This window comes from Drosophila obscura, unplaced genomic scaffold, assembly GCF_018151105.1.
Source record: "Drosophila obscura isolate BZ-5 IFL unplaced genomic scaffold, ASM1815110v1 contig_179, whole genome shotgun sequence".
NCBI lineage: Eukaryota > Metazoa > Arthropoda > Insecta > Diptera > Drosophilidae > Drosophila > Drosophila obscura.
The window spans coordinates 1685118-1704664 of NW_024542766.1; the positions used below are offsets into that span (position 1 = coordinate 1685118).

General features: G+C 44.4%; 4 protein-coding genes across 6 annotated transcripts in view; 2 read left to right on the forward strand and 2 right to left on the reverse strand.

The window, feature by feature from the left end:
• The window catches only part of LOC111075331 (potassium voltage-gated channel protein Shaw), a 114018-nt gene that overhangs the window by 35607 nt on the left and 58864 nt on the right, over positions 1-19547 (reverse strand). The gene's annotated exons all lie outside the window — the stretch shown is intronic.
• LOC111075341 lies at positions 6222-6835 on the forward strand. Its single transcript, XM_022368548.2, has one exon. The coding sequence runs from the start codon at positions 6318-6320 to the stop codon at positions 6717-6719; it is 402 nt and encodes a 133-aa protein (XP_022224240.1). The 5' UTR covers positions 6222-6317; the 3' UTR covers positions 6720-6835.
• On the forward strand, positions 7042-7688 carry LOC111075338. Its single transcript, XM_022368545.2, has one exon. The coding sequence runs from the start codon at positions 7175-7177 to the stop codon at positions 7574-7576; it is 402 nt and encodes a 133-aa protein (XP_022224237.1). The 5' UTR covers positions 7042-7174; the 3' UTR covers positions 7577-7688.
• On the reverse strand, positions 8991-9778 carry LOC111075343 (kunitz-type serine protease inhibitor textilinin-5). 3 transcript variants are annotated; one of them, XM_022368550.2, is made up of 3 exons: positions 9486-9778; positions 9334-9395; positions 8991-9253 (listed from the first exon to the last, which is right to left on the reverse strand). In XM_022368550.2, exons 1-3 carry the CDS (start codon positions 9743-9745, stop codon positions 9072-9074), a joined length of 504 nt encoding a protein of 167 aa, XP_022224242.2. In that variant the 5' UTR covers positions 9746-9778; the 3' UTR covers positions 8991-9071. The 3 variants fall into 3 exon arrangements, with proteins under 3 accessions (XP_022224242.2, XP_041448352.1, XP_041448353.1); XM_041592418.1 differs by lacking the exon at positions 9334-9395 and having other exon boundaries at positions 9018-9248; positions 9486-9777; XM_041592419.1 differs by lacking the exon at positions 9334-9395 and having other exon boundaries at positions 9233-9251; positions 9486-9773.

Consider the following 19547-nt stretch of genomic DNA (forward strand, 5'->3'; position numbering starts at 1 on the left):
CATATAAAAAGGCAAAGAAAAACCATTTAATTTATATATTCTGCCAACATTAAATGGCATTTTAATTTCTATGGCAGTCGTAAAAAGTCCTCCCCCAACCCCCGCTGCTACCCACCACTCCTTATCCCCCGCAATCTTGCTCTCTCCCTCTCTCTCCCACTCTCTCTTTTCATATTTTATGTCTATAAATTTATTTTGCACTTTTCTCCATTTCTCAATTGCGTGCAAAAGATTTTTACATTTAATTTAATTTGGCATCTAATGGAAGGGGGGTTGGGGGGTACTTCGGAAGTCCAGTTACCAACGGGGCGTGGTCGGTGCTGTCTGTTTTGTAGTCATTGCGTGAAATATGGTCCTGGCTACTTAGTGCCCTCCATTGGCACTCCCCAGCCTTAAACCCTCCCAATTTTCCCTCTTCTACGGCAATGAAACTCTCCCAATTTAGCCCCAGCCCCCGCCCCCCATCTACGACACTGAAATCCGGTGGACGCCCAGGCTAAATTACCGTTACAAATTTGCGCTACTTTGATGGTCCCCCTCCTGGCTGCTGGCTGCTGGCTGCTGACTTCTGGCTGCTGGCTCCTCCCGAGCACTGCCCGGCAATGTCATACAAAATTTATTCGCCTTACGTGACTTAGCCGCAAATCTTCGCTTAGTCCAGAGGTTCAAACAGTTCTGCTCCCTGGAACCCCGCCCCTTCCTGCAGGTTAGATCTGTCGCTAGTTTGGAACAGAACCTCCTCAGGCTTAGGGGGCTGCTAATGGGTTTTTGCAGCTGAAACTAAGGGCCATGGTCATGGTTCGTTGGGCAGCGCTTTAACGGGAAGGGGGGGCAAAACCCTCTGCCAAGTTCGATTTCTGCCTTGAGAGGAGATTTTGGGTTAATATATAATGGAGGATATAGTTTTATGGAATTTTAGGAGAATTTATAGAAGCAAGAGCCTTGCTTATGCTTCGATTTTATTTTGGTTTTGATTGCTTAGCTGAAATTGAAGTGCTGCTCAAATCCAAATCCCCAGCATATGTCCACAATTTTCGCTTCAAAGCCTTTCTTGTTTATTTTTGAGCTGCAGTTTGTCCACAACAAAACTTTGCCTCAACTCCCAACGAAACAAGCTGTTGTTCGTTGCCTCATTTGCCCCTAACAACAATTTTTGTGTGAATAGTTTGAGGGCAATTTAGACAAAATAAAAGTTGTGCCATATCTTTGGCCTAATGAAGGCGGCTGCAAAAAAAGAAAACCAACAAAGCTCCAAGAGCGAGTGCGGCTTAACCCCCCCTTGGGTGTGTGCAGGGTCTGGGTTTGGGTATGGGGGAAAATGCAATTTTGTAATTGACTCACATTCAGACGTGCGGAAGTTGTTTAGAGCTAGAGTAGAATATGGCTGCCAAAATGCGACAAACGGATGCAATTTTGTGAAATATGCATGCGAAATACGTACGAGCATGCGAGGGGGGTGAGGGTTAGATAAAGCGATGCTGGGGAATTCAAGAGTCACACCAACCACCCACCCAACTGCCGAATGATCATCATCAGCCAACCCAACTCCACTGTACTCCAGCGTACTCCAACTGTACTCATCGCTTCTCAGCTCCAGTGGCCCAGACATTCAGACAGAGATTGAAATGTCAACCCATTTACGAGCTGCGAGCAGCGAGCCGAGGGGAACGCAACTGAAGTTCGTGTCCATGTCCATGTACCATGGATGTTCCCTGTGTCTGTTCCCCTGCTCCCTGTGCTCCCTCTCTATGTTCCTGTCTGTGTCCATCAGTGGAACATGTTTGTCAGCTAGTTTTCAATACGATTTTGCATGCCCTTTGCTTGTGAATCTCAGGGGTAGTTTGTGCTCAATAAAATGTACGTAACAGGCAATAGAAAGTGTCGGCAAGCATCGCATATAAGAGCTAAAGACACCGCAAGCACGGCTTAAAGTTCCCTTAAAGTTTTCTTTTGCTTGCAGCGCAAAATTACAGCCAAAACCTGAGGTATCTTTCAGTCTAAAGCCTCATCTGCGGCCAGGCATGCTCTGAGGACAGTTGTGCCCCAGAATGTTGCCAAAATGTCGCACGAGTGTCGCCCGCATGTCTGAGCTGACTGTCGCGCCTGAATGCCGCTGACAGATGTTTCTTCCACCTTTTGGACGCACGGGTAAAACGTGAATCGTCAAGGAGTGGCCGTGTGGCCGTGTGGCCGCCTGTCCGTGTGATGAAGGCAGACAAACTGTTTGCCTTAACCGAGTACCTAATAGTTTTTATGTGCGGTTTTCGCTTGAAGTTCCACATTTGCCCTGCCATAAATGGACAATTTGTGTAATGCATTTTGGCAGCAGCAGCGTTGGCTGGGTGGGTGGTTTGAGTCCAGGGCATGCCAGAAGGCGACAGCGTTATGGGTCCCATGTCCGGGAAGGAAGTCGTTCAGCTATGCAGTTGCCATTTTTTTTATGCTCACCGTTTTTGCACAGAGATGTGAAAAGTTTGCACATAAAATGTTTGCATATCGACGTGTGCCTGTTACAGCATAGCTGGCATACAGTGTACAGTGCGTCTCATGGATATAAAGCTAGTTTGAGCTTTGAGAGAGCAGCTAAGCGGAGCTTTTAACACTAACTTAGCGCTGAAAAAGAAGCCAAAGCCAAATAAAATATTTCTGTGTTTAAAATGTATTTTCGATTATTAAATTATCGATACAGATTAATGATAAATTATTTGAAAAAATAAATAAAAACTTCATGGATTAATAGCTTTAGTTATTTTTCTTTTCTTTTACTTTTTATTTTATTTTATATTTCTTTTATTTATGAAACTGAACTACTTATCCAACTTATCCAATTATTATAATTTTTCCAACATTTGCCTGCTTTATACTTTTAAAACGCACTGTACTCTGACCTTAGCCTAACCATGCACTATTTTCATGGCTTTGATTTCAGCTTTTGGTAGTTGGAAATTGCATTTTACGTTTTACAAGAAATATCATTGCAGGGATTCATTTACTAGCTAGCTATATATTCATGTGAATAAATACCCGTATCCGTGGCAGAGCAAATGGAATATTACTCGCAGTGAATGCGCTCGGACGGGTTGGTTATTCAATTTTAATATTTGTAATGGATAAACCACCAACCCTCAAACATTAAGCATCATTTTGGGCAGCTCTGAACGGGGTAAAATTCGTGCCATTTTTGGCAAACTTTTCTCCAAAACAAACAGCATTTAATCAACAGAAAAGTTGGCTCCCAAAGTCCAATCATCAAGTGAGCCAAATTACTTGCTCAATCTGCTTACAATTAATGCCTTTACTCTACCCCAAGCAATACCACCCACCCACCCACCGATACAGTTGAACAAATGCTCACTTAACCGACTTGAACTCAAACAAAACAAATAACATTTCTCCCAGAGTTTTCCTAATTAATAAGAATGAAAAAAAAAACGATACGAAAGGCAGGGCGGGGCGGGGCAGGGCAGGGCAGGGCATTACAACCCGTCTACTCAACAAATGTTTTTCTTTTCTTATTTGTTTAATGCTCTCTTCTGTGTTTTCTTTCGCTTTGTTTTCTTTTTTGTTGCTGCAAATGTCAACAATTAATTTGCAGGCAAAAATATGCGCAGTCGTTCTGGCAAAGCAAATAAACGGCAGCGAGGAAGAAGAGGTGCAAGGAGCGACTACTACACGTGGGGCATGCCACCGGTTCAGAGCTGCCACAGCAGCTAAAAGCAACGAGATGAGCTGCGATCTGGCAATTAAAGTGAAAATTCGGCAAGCCGGTAGAAGATGAGATGTGGCATGTGGCAGGCAGCAGGCAGGGCTGACTACAGTCTGCAGACTCCACACAGCCGTGCGGTGTGCAGGTGCCGCCCATAATGAAGTCGATTGGAAGTTGGAATAATTTGAGTTTATGTTTGAGTTTGCATGGCGGGGGGCGGGGGGCAGGGGGCAGGGCGTAGTGTGCTTCTAGGAAATTAACAAATGTGAATATAAAATTCAATTACCATTCAAATGATGGCACACACGTGGCGTATGCTTGATATTTTATTATTGCAAGTAACAGAATAATGGCATGGAGTGCACCCCCCACTACCCCCGCTCCTAACACACTCCACTGGTAGATGGTTAATTATTCAGCTCTTCAAATTGTTGCTTATTCACATTTTGGGTTTCTAAAACACTTTCAGGAACAAAGGTTGGGCCATGAATATTTCATTTGGGCTGCTACTGGGGCTGCTACTGGGGCTCCTATTTGGGCTCCTATTCGGGCTCCTATTTGGTCTCCTACTGGGCCTCCTACTTGTTCTCCTTTTCTTTAAAATTTGATCAAGTGACTGGGCCCTTGAGCCTAAATAATAGAGACGACCCATCATGGGGCCCATCATGTCCGGTTGTTGTCTTGGATATTTCAACAGGCCCAAAGCCAAGCCGACAGCAGCCAGCAGCCAGCAGTCAGAGATTTTCCGTAGCTTCCCCGTTTCATTTACATGTCCTGTGCGCTGTGTCCTGTGTGGATACAAAACTTTCGCTTCTCGCTGCTGTCAGTTGTGTTTGATTGATTTGTTGGGCAATTTGCTGCCGCCTGTTCAAGGAGTTTCTCTTCACGGATCCTCTTGAATCTGTGAAACGTTTTGCTGGCCCCACATTCATGCATGATTTATGCTTGAACATATCATAAAGTTGCCCCGCCTGCTCCATGGATATCAGATTTGATTGAACTTAAGGGACGCCCCACTGGCCAACTGGCCAACTGGCCAACTGTCCAACTGGCCTTGGTGCTGGTGCTTGTGCTGCGGAATCCATCACCGAGACTTGATGGCTTATTGTGAATATATATTCTCACATTGCCTTTGAACTTGTCTCGTGGTCGGGCCAATCAATCAAGTGCCGCCAGTCTGTGCGATAATTAGATTAATATGTTGCTCAACAATTGGCCAACAAAGCGCACAGTCCCAGCAAAAGTTGGCCTACCAAATGCTGTGTGTCTGTGTGGTTTTGTAGGCTTAAAGAGATAGCTAAACCTTATGCTATTCTTATGCTTTATTTCCCTCATTAAAGTTCCTCAGAATCACCCGCTGATGATGGCACCCATTATCCTTGCTTTTCGCTTGCTCCTTTTCTTTTTCTTATTCCAAGTTTTTACCCCGCATTCGCGCCATCCGCTTGTGACCCGGCTAATTGGCCAGCATTTGCCAGAGAATTAAATGTTTGCCACTTTACCATTTTCCAGATTGCAGCAGCAGCAGCACAGCAGGGAAAATGCAATCTAGATGGCGGGGATCTTTTGTTGCACTCTGTTGGCGTTGTGCTTTCCGGGCGAGTGCCAGCGATGTCAATAAAGCAAATTGACAACTGATTAAGCGACGGGGAAGGTCGGCAACGAAGCAATAGATATTTGATTATTAACAGCTGAACGATTGCAAGTCGATGGGGGCGGCAGGCCGCAGCACTTGACTCTGCCAATCGAATGGGTTCCCCAAGGGAAAGAACTTTTGCAATTGATGGTGCATAATCATCTCCGACCCCGCCCAGCCCAGCTGTGGCCCCATGTGCCGCTCTGCGTCGTGTGCGCAATGTTAATTGATTCTAAGGAGTCTCTCTCGGCCCCTGCAATTTATGGCAGACAAAGCCAAAGCTAATTGAAGCCAGGCGACACATTTCTTTGACCCACATTGAACCGCCCTGTTCTTGTGCTGATTTTCCCTTGTTTTTCTTCGGCTGCGAAAGCAAACAAAGGCCAGAGACTCTGATTGATTGGGTTTGTGTTACAGCAAGAAGGCATTCAGCTCAGTTAATGGATCAATCGCTTTTTGTTTAGCTTCTGTCGACATGCTCGTGTGCACTTTGTTTACACTCTGCTGGCCCTTTGCATACTCCATCCCCCCCGCCACCACACGGTGGGCAGTAAGACAATTTTTTGTCTTTTAATTAGAGAAGGGCAATGGAAAGGCAGTGGAAAATTAAATAAAAATATAAATAAAATAATAAGTAATAATAATAAATAATAATAATACATAATAATAAATATAAATAATAATAATAAATAATAAAAATAAATATAAATAATAATAATAAATATAAATAATAATAATAAATAATAATAATACATTTATAAATAAATATATTCAATTTTTCTCCTTGATCTGGAGTTTATTTTTGGAGCTCCAGTAAGCCCTGACTTAATGTCTTAGACTGACACTCCGCCCACGTCAAATCTCATTCTAATTCCGAAACTCATGGAGCTAACACTCGATCCACAAACAATACTTAAATATCACTATATATATATATATATTTTGTTCCATCGATAATCGACAATCACAATCAAGATGAGTATCCCCCAAGTGGATATGTTGGCGGTCTCCAAGAACAGTCGCGTTCAGCGTAACCTGATTTTGGGCTATGTGATTCCCGGACTCAACATCGTCGACTACAGCGATGTGGATCGCATTGATCAGTACTATTTGGACTGCCAGAAGTATCGCGACTACTATCGCGATCCGTATGGCAAAATGCCCAAGCCGGAGCGGTTCCGTCACTACCAGGGCAAGTGTGGCGCCAAGTCGGACAGATCGCTTGGGGATATGTTGCTGCCCCCCACATGTCCAGTCGAGCGCAAGCCCATTGTCTATCCCGCTGAATACGGCCAGCCCATGGACTCGCACCAGAGCTACAGGACACTGCTGAGGGGCACCTATAATCCCATATCACACGCGGCATTCAAGCGATAGGACTACCGAACGGAACTAACGGAACTACTAATTATTGCGGTTAACGGTTATCATGTTGGAAAATGGTTTATGGATTATATATAAAAATTTAAACAAAAAATAAAAAGAATTCTAGTCTACAAAAATATATTATAAAAAATGTTTACTTTATTTTATTCATATTTATTTTTTGTTTTTAGGCTACTTTAAACCTTATTGATCAGTTGGCTTTTTACTATATTATTTGACTTATTTTTGGTTGCAGGTTGTGTAGCTTCCAGGCTAAAGTAGGTCTTGATTTACAAGGAAATGCCACAATGCAAATGCCTCTCTCAAATCTCATTCAACTTGCCAAACTCGTAGGGCACACATCTGTTTCCACGTTGGAAAATTTACACACAAAAACAAATACAAAATACAAATACAAAATACAAATACAAAATACAAATACACATTAAGCTTTAAACACAAGCAACATGATTATCCCGGAGGTGGATATGCTGTCGGTGTCGAAGAACAGTCGCGTTCAGCGTCGCGCGATCGTGGGCTATGTGCTGCCTGGCCTCAAGCTGGTGGACTACGGCGCCATCGATCGCATTGATCGGTACTATTTGGACTGCCAGGACTATCGCGACTACTACCGTGATCCGCATGGCAAAATGCCCAAGCCGGAGCGGTTCCGCCAGTATCAGGGCAAGTGCGGCGTCAAGTTGGACAAATCGTTTGGTGCTTTGATGTTGCCACCTGCGTGGCATGAGGAGCGCAAGCCCATTGTCTATCCCGTGCCCTATGGCCTCCAAATGGACATGCACAAGAGCTACAGGACCCTGTTGATGGGCACCCACAATTGCAACACACACACGGCATTCAAGCGTTAGTTGGACTCGGAGGGAATACTCTTCGACTACGGATGATGATGATGATGACTTTGGACCATGGAATGGATAAACATTTAGACGGAGTAATTAAATATTTCCAGTCTAATTCTCTAGTATTTGATTGGGAGCTCTTGGGGCTTTTGGCTAAAGAAATCATTGAAAAAATCAAAGAAAATATCTTTGTCGCGATTTACTAGCTTGGGGGTTGCCTTTTCCACTGAATTTTCTAGCATTTCCACTCCTCAGGATATCCTTCATTCTGGCATCTGTTTAGTAAAAGATTCGCATCTAAAAATCGCTTCTATCTCCTTCCTCTGCCTGTGCCTCTGACTCTGTGGCTGTCACCCGTTGTTTTTGCACGTCTGTTGTTGGGTGCTGCACTTTTCACCCGCTTGCTGGCGTGCAAATTGCTAATGAATTTAATTCCCCCCACGACACACGCACACGAAACACGCGACACCCACACACACACACACACATAGAGGGGAATGTGTGGCAGGAACGGCGACAGACATCGGGTTGCCAACACATCTGATGTAGGCGACAAGTGAACTTTGTCTCTTGTCGTGGAAATCTAATAACGAACAATGAACACAGCGCACAGCACACAGCACACAATAACAGCTTGTTATTTGCGCACACTTCCGCAGTGGGGGTATAACGACTCTATAGAGAGTTTTGTAAGCCCAGGGAGGGAAGCGACTCTAAAGCAGAGCAGATCTACAGTCGTAGCTAGCCCAGATATAATGTGTAGGGCATCTACAGCTTCTGCTTGCCTCTCATTATTTTTCCCTTTGTTGATTTCTATGCTACTAGTGTTGTGTGCATTGCAGAGTTTTAATTTGTGTTGGGACCTGCATAATAAGTAAGCAGCCAGCCAGCCAGCCAGCCAGCTAGCAGCCCGAGTGGGGGCATCGCTACTGCTTCTGTGCCGCTGCTGCTTTTTGCTGATTGAATTGGGCGGAGGGGGGCGTGGGCAATGCCATTCGATCCGCATCGATATGGTCACACATGAGTGCCGCAATTGCCACTCCCACTGCCCCGTGAGAGGTGCCAATGATTAAGTATACGCCGTGTGCCGTGCCATGCCGTGCCACACATGAAAACTGCATGGCAAGTGACAGAAATTCCAATCGATGATAATCGTACCTACTGGTAGCACTAGCCCCTATTTAGTTTTCCGCCAAAGAACTCAGCGCGAGCGGAGACTGCAGCAGTTCATTTTGCAGGGCAGCCGCTGAAAAATATTCACATAAATTGCTTGGGTGGAAAATCTATTTTAACTTTGCAGACAAATCAAATTTTCCACGGTCAAACTTTTCCGCCCCTCCCATACCCGCTCCCCACTCCCACTTAACGCCTGCAACTTTTTTGTTAAATTGCAAATAGCTGAGGGAAACTTTTTATATATTTTTTTTTTTTTGCCGAGCGGCTTGGATTACAGACATCAGACAGACAGCAGCCATCAACGGGCAATAAATATTTGTATTTAAATTTAGAACTCGTGATGTTCCAGGCAGTTCAGAACGCAGTCCATGCCGGACTCAAAGAAGTTATTGGTGGCGCCACAGCCGCCGTAGATGAAGGACTCGCACTGCCGGTTGACATTGTCGAAGCGAAACATCTCCAGTTCCAAATTGCACGTCCCCGTCTCGGTCTGTACATCATCGCACTTCTCTAGGGGAGCAACACGATGGTATCATATGGCAGCAGCTTCAGTACTTCATCCAAATTGGACCCTTGCTGGGCCAACTTACTTGCATTGTAGGCCCAGACCATCCCAGACAGAGCGAAGAAGAGCAGCAGCCAAAGACACAGCCAAATAGACGAATTCATGATTGTTTTATTTCGGTTTGTTGTTGATGATCAGCAAGGCAAGTTCTAAGGCGCAGCCTACTGCTTTGCTTACCATCCATGGGGACCCATGCCCAGGCATAGGGATTCACAGTGCTCTTCCGAGTCGAATAAATTATTCGTTTGCCCGCAGCCGCCATAGTCGAACATGATGCACTCCCTGTAGAGGCTGGCATAGTACCACTTCTTTGTATAGTTCGTACACGGTCCCGTCAGCGTTGGCGCACTCTCACACTTGGCTGTCTCGTTCAGACTGCTGCTCACAGCCGTTTCCAGTGCTAGGGGCAGGAAAACTCCCAAGAGTGCGACCCTCATGTCGAGGGTTTTGAACAGCAACTGCAGATCGTAACGAAAGCTTCGTAATCCAAAATTTAACGGCTAATCCGAGAGCAGAGCTCTCCCTTCCTCTTCAACTGTAAGCCAAAGTTCTGCCCACGATAAATCTGCGGGGGCACATGCATAAATAGAGCTGGAGCTCTGCCACAGCTGTGAGGCTAATCAAACCAATTAAAACCATAACTCAGCTGCAGGCCACCCACCATCGCTTGCCTGTGCGGGACACAGGACACGGGACACGGAAGTTTCACGCGTGCATAATGAAACCGCGAATACACTTTCAGACCTTCAACGACAGCTGAAAGAAGCTTCAGGGGAGAACACATCTATATCCACAATATTGGATCATTAATAGTTTATTCTGTGATTTTGTGGTGTTTTTTTATGAGGGTCCCAGCAATGGGTTTAATCTTTGCACTTCAATTGCCATTCAAAAGGCCATCAATTACGGGAGGTGTGAGGTGGGGAGAGAGCGAGTGGCTTGGTCATTGCGACAGCGGCAAATCCATCCACAGGCATTTAACCACAAACACTCGGCACACGGCCACATACAGGCACACGAGTGTAGGAGCCTCAATAAGCCCTGGCCACAGCATGCACACCCATGCCACCCACTCTGGCTGGCTGGCTGGCTATATTGATTCGCCATTATGTTTTCCACATTTTGGCATCCGAAACAGATTTTTAATGCGCCCCAGAAATTCATTTTGGTGGCCCTGCTCCCAGGCCTTAGTCAGCGTTGCGTATACGCAATTTGTGTGTCCTTTTCGCCATTGGGCGCCGCGCAACTCCATTTACAGTTCGGTTCGGTTCGGGGGTCACGGTCGACACAGGGCACTGGTACTAGATTAGTGCTCGGCTTGAGGGCAGGGTAGGGTAGGTGGTAGGTGGTAGGTTCGAGGCCATTTGGAGTTCATGAGCTGAGCACAACATTTTGGTCACGCTGTGGGCGCTTAGTTCACAGCACGAGTGGATGCGGCTGCTGCAAATATGTTTTTCCAAATTGCACCACAGATTAAACGGACTCTGGCTCTGCCCCCCGCTTTGGATTGCTCACTATTCTAACGCTGAAATTTGCACTCAATTTGTAGGAACGCAGTTCTGGCAATTGAAAACACTTTGGAAACGCTTTTCCTGAATGGAAAGTGCTTTGAAAAGAGAACATTTGGGGCTTGCAGGTTGCAGGGAAATCCTCACTTATGGCCTTTTGCTTTTCCTTTAAATATCTCTCTCTTTATTTTCGTGCATTTTCCGTGTGAAAAGCTAGCCAGGCGGCAGTTTATTCACTTGAAAGTTATTATTCATCAAATACAGTGTGACAGCCACTGTAACTGGCACTTGCAGAGATACCTTAAGCCCCGCCAATAAACTGGCATTCGAACACGTACCCACAAAGACAGTAAGAGAGAGCAGCCACAGAGAGAGAGAGAGAGAGAGTTATTTATACGAGTGCGACTGTACTTTTGCTCTAAGCCATTGATACGTTAATGTATGTCCTACCCCGCCCAGCAGCCCCCTCTCTCTCACTCTCTCTCTCTATATATGTATATATTTGGCACTCGTATATTGTGTTGTTTGTGTGGCGCTTAAGTTGGATTTTTTGAAGGATTTGTAACGGGCATATGGGATGTAGGGGGGTTTCCTGTGCATTGGGGTTTGCATTTATGGCACCATTACGTATACGCACGAGTGGCGCTGTGGCGCTGTGACGCTGTGGCTTTGCTGCCAACAAAAATATTATTTATTCATTTTTTTTTTTGGGTAAATCAATGTTTTACCAATTAAACGAAAGCAGCAGCAACGCAACCCTTTTGGGTGCCATAAAATATTTATATTTCAATGAGAGCATAACACTTAATCTCTCTCTACCTAACCGACCCTTTCTCTGTGTGATTAGAAGTTATTGTTTGCTCGGAGGCTACAGCCTGAGTACATTTTAAGACCCCTATCAATATCAGGACAACCCACACATACGCCCCATCGCCCCATCGCCCTCGCCTGCGCTTCATTAGGAGCACAAACAGGATTTGGCATTGCCATTGCCATTCCCATCTATTGACAATGTAATTAATGGAAACCCCAAACGTTTTCGGGCAGGCCAAAAGTGCAAACACAGTGCCTGACAATTGTCTATATACATACATACATATACATATAAAGGGCAGTGCGTGTGTGACTGTTGTGTGCCTCTGCCTCTGCCTGCTGCCTGCCGTCTGCTGTCTCCTGGCTATGCAAATAGGCAAACGTGACACAACCACATCCGTTGCACGCTCCTCTACGCTGCTCTACGCTGCTCTACGCTCTTCCCGATTCTCCTCTCTCTCTCTCTGTCTCTGTTTATTGGAAGCCCCCGAAAACCAAATTCAAACAAGAACCAAGCAAATATTTATATTTGACATTTTAGACAAATGCGCGACACAGCTGGGCGTTCGGGCTCGAAAAACACCCATAGTGTTCAGCCTCACCTCTCCCCTCGCCACCCCCCAGGGGAGGTGTCACCAGTTGGATCAATCAAATCAGGCAATGAGCCATATGGAGCACAGCAGACACATCTGTGTGTGTATTGGATTTCAGCTAAACTGTCACCCATGAAAAATCATCGTTCATTATTTCAGTCCCGCCAAGTGTTGACACTGACAATGCTGCTGTGCTGGATGGCCCCGCGCTGATCTGGCTAATGAGAATGCAAATATAATTAATTATAATCCGTGAAAGTGCATCCATTGATGAGCTGATGGCAAACAACTGACGAAGGACGACCTGTAAATCCATGCCATATAGCCAGAGCTTTAGTTTAGACCCGCCAAATCCAGACCAGCCACAACATCTACCAGCAGAGGGCCAACAGAGAGAGAGAGAGAGAAACCACAATAAATCGACAACAACTTTTCAGTCAAAAGAAAACCCAACTTCAAGTTTCGCTACGAGGTTCGTTTCGTTTCTGTCTGTGTGTGTGTGTGTTTTGCCAACGAAATCAAAAAGACAAAAGTTGTGTTTTGTGTTTGGTTTCTTTTTCATTTTTCGATAAACCGCGCTCCAAAACTTGTTCAACTTTTCCACCCACAGAGGCAGCAGCAGCAGGAAAAATAGAAGCAGCAGCAGGAAAAATAGAAGCAGCAGCAGCAGGAAAAACAGAAGCTGAAGCAACAGCAGCAGCAGCAGCAGCAGCAGCCACATTAACGACGGAAGCCGCCAAGTGAAATGACAACAGCAATCGGCGCTCTCTGCCCATAAAGTTGAGAAAGTTATGTTGTTATATTATACTGATATCGGTTGTTGGTTAAGAGGCTTCTGCGCGACCTTCCCCTCTCCAACTGCCCCCCTCATTCATAGGAAAAAGTTTTATGTTTCGTTTGGAGAATTGATGTCGAAGCGACTCCTGTCCCCGACTACCCCGCTGGCGCCCAGTTGACTTTGGTTTTTAAAGTCAAAGCTCAGCCAGAGAGAAAATTCACCTTCAAGTTGTCACAATGGCAAGGGGATAAGGGATAAGGGAAAGCAGAAAAAGCGGGCAGCAAGCCGGCGGGTAAGTGGGTTTCCGCAGGTGTGTTGTATTTCCATTGTGATATAATATCATTACCGTTTCTTGGAAATTATTGCAAGCGAAAAGAAAAGCTCTCACTCAGTGAAATGCTCTCGGTGGGGAGGGGAAATGGCAAACGAATGAAATATTCAATTTATTATGTTAGAAAGGCAATCTTTTAGCAGGGCAGCAGCGGCTTTTAGGGTTTTAAATAAAAACTCATTCGGAAATTGTTTGTTGCACCTATTTATAGATATAGATACAGCGAATACGGAGATTATTTTACAGAGATTAAAGCATGCACACACTTTTGAAGCATATTTGTGTGCATTCAATCCCTTTTTTTTGGTTAATAAATATTTTCCAAATATTTTTGAACAACTTTCTAGTGCTATTAAGGCTTCCATTTGGCTAACTTTTAGAAGTGGAAGCTTAAAAGTATTATATTACCCATGCATCCACAGAACAAAGCGCATCCTCATCTCACTCGTAATCATCCAACAAAACATACACCGCTGTGCGCACATTTTCACCGGCTTTCCATTAGCTCTCGCATTTGTGTGTTTGTATTTCCCAACGGAAGGGAAAACCATAAATATTACACATATCGTTGCTGTTGCTGTTGCTGTTACTGTTGCTGCTGTTGCCAACAATTAGATTGCCCCTGCCACTGAAAATATTGGGGCAAGTGGAGCGTAAGTAAAAATGGAAAATGAAAGCCCTGCCCCCACACACACACACACACACACTCGGATTCGCAAAAAATCATTTTCAATTTCATTTATGAAAGCAAATAAATTTTTCAATTGGTTTTATTTCCTTTTTTTGTTTGCCTTAACCCCTCTCTCTCTCTCTCTCTCTCTCTCTCTTTCACTCATTCGCATGCCCATTCTCAGTCGCTTTTATTCTCCGTTTCTCCGTTTCTCCATCTGTTCTCCCTCTTTCAATTTGGGGCTATGAAACAAATAGAAATTCCAGCAGACAAAATCAACTTCTTATAAAGCTCCTTTCGTTTGTGGGAATGAAATGAATGAAATCCTTTTTCCTCTCTCTCTTTCTCTGTACCCCCCAAGGCTGTGGCCAAATGGTTGATAAGAGCCTCCTCAACGGCCCGGCACACGTACAGGCAGTAAAACGGGGCGTGGTTTTACCTGTGATCCCACCCCACGTGGGACATTTAATAAGCAGCCAAGTTCTAGTTCTATCCCTGGCTCTGGGCCCGAAACTTGCCCAATAAACTTGCTCTTGGGCAAGTTGCACTCGTGGTGGTCTGTGCATATTTCATAGCTCAACGGTTCGCCAGCATCCACGCCAAAGTTCTGGGCATCGTAGGGGTTTAAAGACACGCACTTCTTGGCCAAGAGAGCAACAAGCTGACAGCCACAGCAACAGCAACGGCGACAGCTTTCTCTTGGCCTGTGTGCTGAATTTAAAATAAGTTTCCCATTCGAGTGGGAGTGAGGGGGAAAAACCTTATCGGAAAAACGTATTTCTCTGCTCCCAGCAGCTTTCCTTTCTCTGATGTTCTCTGCCTTTTCTCTGCCTTTTCTCTGCTTTTGATGTGCGAAGGCTTTCAATAAAAAATTATTTTATTTTGCATCAACTTTTTGTGGGAAGGGAAACCCAAAAGTAAACGGAAAATCGAAGCCGGACGGAGGACTCCGGGCGCTGTTCAGGTTGAGCCAATATATATACGTAGATTGGCTGGCTGTCCATTTGATGCTCTTTTGTTCATAATTAGTTTTCCGTTTCCCCATTTCCCCCCCAGTGCCTTGCGGCGGCATTTCCCATTTAATTGGCTGTCTAATTTTTGTGTTGCATACAATTTTGGCCCCCAAATGGAATTTCTAGTAATAACTTTATTTCAAATTTAAATGCGCCCGCAAGGCGCAAGACTTTTTAGCTTTTCCGGCAGGGAAAACTCTTCCCCTTCCTCCAGTGCAGATCTTAAAGGGATAAATTCCTGTCTGCATTTTGCTGGTTCCTTTCTCTTGCTAAATCCCCAGCATTAATGCGATCATTAAAAGCAAATGAAATTCATGAGACGGTCTCAACTTTTAGATTAATGTCCTAGATTAATTTTATTCTAGGGACTGTGCCGTGCCGCTGCTGCTTCCTGCTGCTGCCTGTTGCCCCGAACAGAAACTTTTCACAGCGTACAAGAAAAGACCGCCAAACATTTTCTAATTGCCCTCCAAGGAGTCCAGTGTCCCAGTGTCCCCTCCCAAAGGATCCGGGAATCTGCATAAAAAATGATTTGCAACAAATTAAAAATTGCTCCAGTGCGAGTCGGCGATTCGATTGGAAGCAGTCCGAAAATCTCGTAACGTATAATTAGGCACATTTCTCAAAGTCCAACAAAACAAAAAAACAGACTGACACACACACACACACACACACAATTTGGGTTCCACTTGAAGTTGTTTCCACTGTACGCGGATAAACTTTACAATCTTTGGCCCTAGCAAGCAGCCTCGCAAGCAGCCTAGGACTTTCCTTAATTGTTCCTCAGAGCTGCCATTTCTACGGCTGTCTCAAGTGGGCGCCTCCTGTTGCTGTCAATAATTAGAGCTGGGAATTTCCGGCGTTTCCCAGGGTTCCATCCCCCCCTCCCAAATAGTAGTAGCTGCGATGCGGATTACTTGGGAACGTGGCTGCTAAGCGCCTCTAATGCCACTCCACCAGCGTAGCAGGAGGAGGAGCCAGCCAAAAGGCAGTAGGATGCTCACTTCCGGGTGACTGGTCCTTTGTCTAGGCCGCTCCGCCGCCGCCGCTCAACCACTGACCATTTCTTCTCATTATTTGTTGGCATTAGTGTTGACTTATGTTGCTGCTTATTGACTTTGTACACGCGCACACTCCGTGCCAGACAGCGCCCTGATTTCCACTTTTGTTTGTGCCGCCTAGAACTCCATGGAGAGTTCTGAATATTCTTCATAATTTACCCTTAATATCCATCCCACTGCTCTGCACTGATGATTGTCATAACATTTCCCAGGCACACATACCATCAATTTGATTAGCCAAAAATCCATTCGAAATTGGTTTTCAGCTGGCTGGCAGCTGGACCAAACTAATGCGGAAGAGTGAATATTCATTTTAATTAAATCGTTCCCCATCCATTATCATATTAATTGCATTTTCATCAGTCATAAATATTAATTTCCCATAATGTATAATTCATGCGTTGCCTCCTGTTCCGCCTCCTTCTCGTCTCACATAAATTAAAGCAAAACAATTGACAGCCGCGAGAAATTGTGAAACGAAAGCGAATTTACATGATTTACATGGTCCAGGAAAAGGGCTCCCCCAAGCGCTTTTCCGTCCAGAAGATGGGCAAATTACTCATTATCATCGATGGCAATGCAAAGCCATTCATCTGTTCAAAACGTTGGGCAGCAATAAACTGTGAAAAATATATAAAAAAATCTTCCTCAATGGCAGATCCTTCTCAGTGCCACAAATAAAACCATATTTAATCTATTTGTATCTCATTGAAAGCTCCATTATTTTCACATTTCAAGCATCTCAAATATCCAACAAACAATATTAATAAATTCCTTGAATTTAATGCAGATGATTCCTAACAATTATTGCTGTCAAAAGCAAACCCAAACAGCGGCGTCAAAACCATTTACAATGTGCGAAAATCTAGAGTAATTCTAATAAATTTATTTATGCCCCAACACTCCAGCACTCCAACAGTTACAGCTACAGTTGTACAGCCAGCCAGACGAATAATTGTGGGCTGTGGCAGAAAAATCTTCGAAATTGCCACACATAATTATGTAAATGAGTTTTACCAGCGCTCGCATGGGGTTGAGGTTGAGTGAGTGAAGGGGTGGGGTGTGGCTGTAAAGACACATTTTAATTACCAAGAAAATGTAAATTAACCAAAAAGAGACAACAAACAGACAAACAGGCAGCAGGCAGCGCCAGCAGGCAGCAGGCAGTAACATGCCAGCGCTAACAGCAAAAGGCCATAAAAACCCAAAAACCCATACGCAGGACTCGTACGTGTGTGTGTGTGATATCTTTATGAGTGTGCGTCTGTGTGTGTGTGTGCATGTTGTGTGAAAGTTTGTCGCTTTTAGCAAATGGCTGCGCATCTGTGATAACTTTAGCCCCAACGAAAGTCCGCAGCCCACAAAAAAAACAAAAACCAAAAAAGAAAGACTATTTTTGGGTACGAAGTTTAAAATACTCTGCTGTAGAATGATCGTTGTTTTTATGGTAATTATGATGTGCTGATATTTTTAGATAATAATTGCTGCATTGGTTTCCATGTTCGTTCGAAAAAAAAGAAAAATCTGTGCAAAGTTTATGGCTGAAAAATCTATACAATTTAGCAACTAGTTTCAGTAGAAAGCCACATACAGATGTCACCTACATATCTACCCTTATTTTTGTGCGTATCACTCTGCATTTTGCCAACATTTAAACATAATCGGGTTACCCGCTGAAAGTGTGTAAGCATTTATGATAATATAAATGAAATTTAAAGCGTATTTGGGGATGTATGGTCACGGCCATGCTAAGCAGCTTTAATGCAGCTGCTCTCCCGTCCCGCTCTCCCTCTCTCTTCGCTCCACCATTAATGGAACACACACATACATATGTCTATTATGATATGTGTGTGTGTGTGGGTGACACAAGCCTGACATGCTGTAGGCGCCTTTTACACGCCTCATTTGAACTTTGACAGTTGCTGGAAAAATGTTTAATTGTTTGTGGATTTTTTTATAGCAAATTGTTTGCCACTTTTTTTGCGCCTGCTGTGTGTGGGTTAATTGAATGATTAAAAGTATGTGAATTATTTACATTTATTGTCGATAAATATTGCATATTTAAATGTTATATTTATTAAAGTTTATTGACCAGAAAGTTTCAGGAAACAGTCACAGACACAGACACACAAACACTTTTTTTGCTTTTGCTTTTTCCAACGAAAAATTCTATTTCCTTTCTGCAACCAAAAATCCTTCATCAGCTCATGCATAGTTTCCGGTTTTTCCCTAGAAATAATCCACATGGTAATGACTACCAAAACCCCCAACTAGCTAAAAAAAAAACCTACCCGCAACCGCTAAATAATTTAATTCAATTAGCAGCAGTGCAGCGCAGCAATAGAGCTCAATTTAAACAATTAAATAATTTAAACTAAAACCGTTTAAGTCATTAAATCAATTCCCAGTAACAGGGGGAAATGCGGAAAAGAGCGGAAACTACTACTAGGGCCAGCGAAGCACTTTTATCAGCATGAAAACTGTAAAAATATGCAAAATAGTCGAAGCAGCGTGGTGTCGAAAAAAACTGCACCCAGAACTAAAAGAAAGCAGAGCGGGGGGAAAGAGAGTAACTGGAGTAACTGGAGTAACTGGAGTAACTGGGGAGTGGAAAAGCTCGAAACTTTACTGGCAATTTGCTTGGCATTACATATCCAAGTGCCCGGAAAATGTTGCCAAGTTCCATGGCGTATGATTAATGCGTGGAAATATTCTCAGCATCTTGAACTTTAATTTAATTGATCCTTTGCTGTCCACTCTCCACACTCAAAGTGCCAGCTAATTTGCCTGTGCAAAAGGTCAGGCTGTAAGGGAAATTCGAAGCTCTAACAAGCATCATCAGCTGCTGCCTGGAACACACTTCTTTTTTGTGCAATGTCAAAGGGTCTTCGTACCCCGGCTCTGGGTCACCGGCAGCTGAACGAACAACCCTCTCTGTGTGTGGGTTTCGACATAACAATAACCATTTTGGGACACACACACACACACGCACAGAGGCAGAGAGAGGGCAAGAGCTCTCTTATGCCCCATGCCAACGCATAGATAATGTATACGCAACGTGGTACGGAGTACGGAGTGCGGAATAGAGGTGCTTCGGGATAACAAAAACAATAACAACAGCAGCAGGAGTAGTAGCAGCAGGAGCAGGACCAACAGCAGTAGTCATCGTCATCGCATCGTCATCTCCATCCACAAAATGTCAATCAACAACTGTGTGTGTGTGTGTGCAACAACCACTGGCCATTGAAGCAGTCAGGGGGGTTCCAGCCTGCCCCCCATGCAACCTGAACTTTGAGGAAATTGTGTTTGCAGTCCAGGGAAACGGCATGGCATGAATAAGCCCTACTCGGAGTGCTGGGGATGCTTTGAATGTGCCTCGCTTAAAGGGCGGTTCAATTGATGATGGGCAGGTGTTTGCAGTACAGAGTAGGAAGCCAAACACCTGCGATCTTTGAGAGTAGCCAAAGCTTCG

Bases quoted from the DNA above. Each gene is read 5' to 3' on its own strand.
- LOC111075341 (XM_022368548.2), top strand. From the start codon at position 6,318: ATGAGTATCCCCCAAGTGGATATGTTGGCGGTCTCCAAGAACAGTCGC.
- LOC111075338 (XM_022368545.2), top strand. From the start codon at position 7,175: ATGATTATCCCGGAGGTGGATATGCTGTCGGTGTCGAAGAACAGTCGC.
- LOC111075343 (XM_022368550.2), bottom strand. From the start codon at position 9,745: ATGAGGGTCGCACTCTTGGGAGTTTTCCTGCCCCTAGCACTGGAAACG. The intron at 9,396-9,485 runs GTAAGCAAAGCA...TTCGTCTATTTG, and splicing joins GGCATGGGTCCCCATGGATG to GCTGTGTCTTTGGCTGCTGC. The intron at 9,254-9,333 runs GTAAGTTGGCCC...TTGCTCCCCTAG, and splicing joins GGTCTGGGCCTACAATGCAA to AGAAGTGCGATGATGTACAG.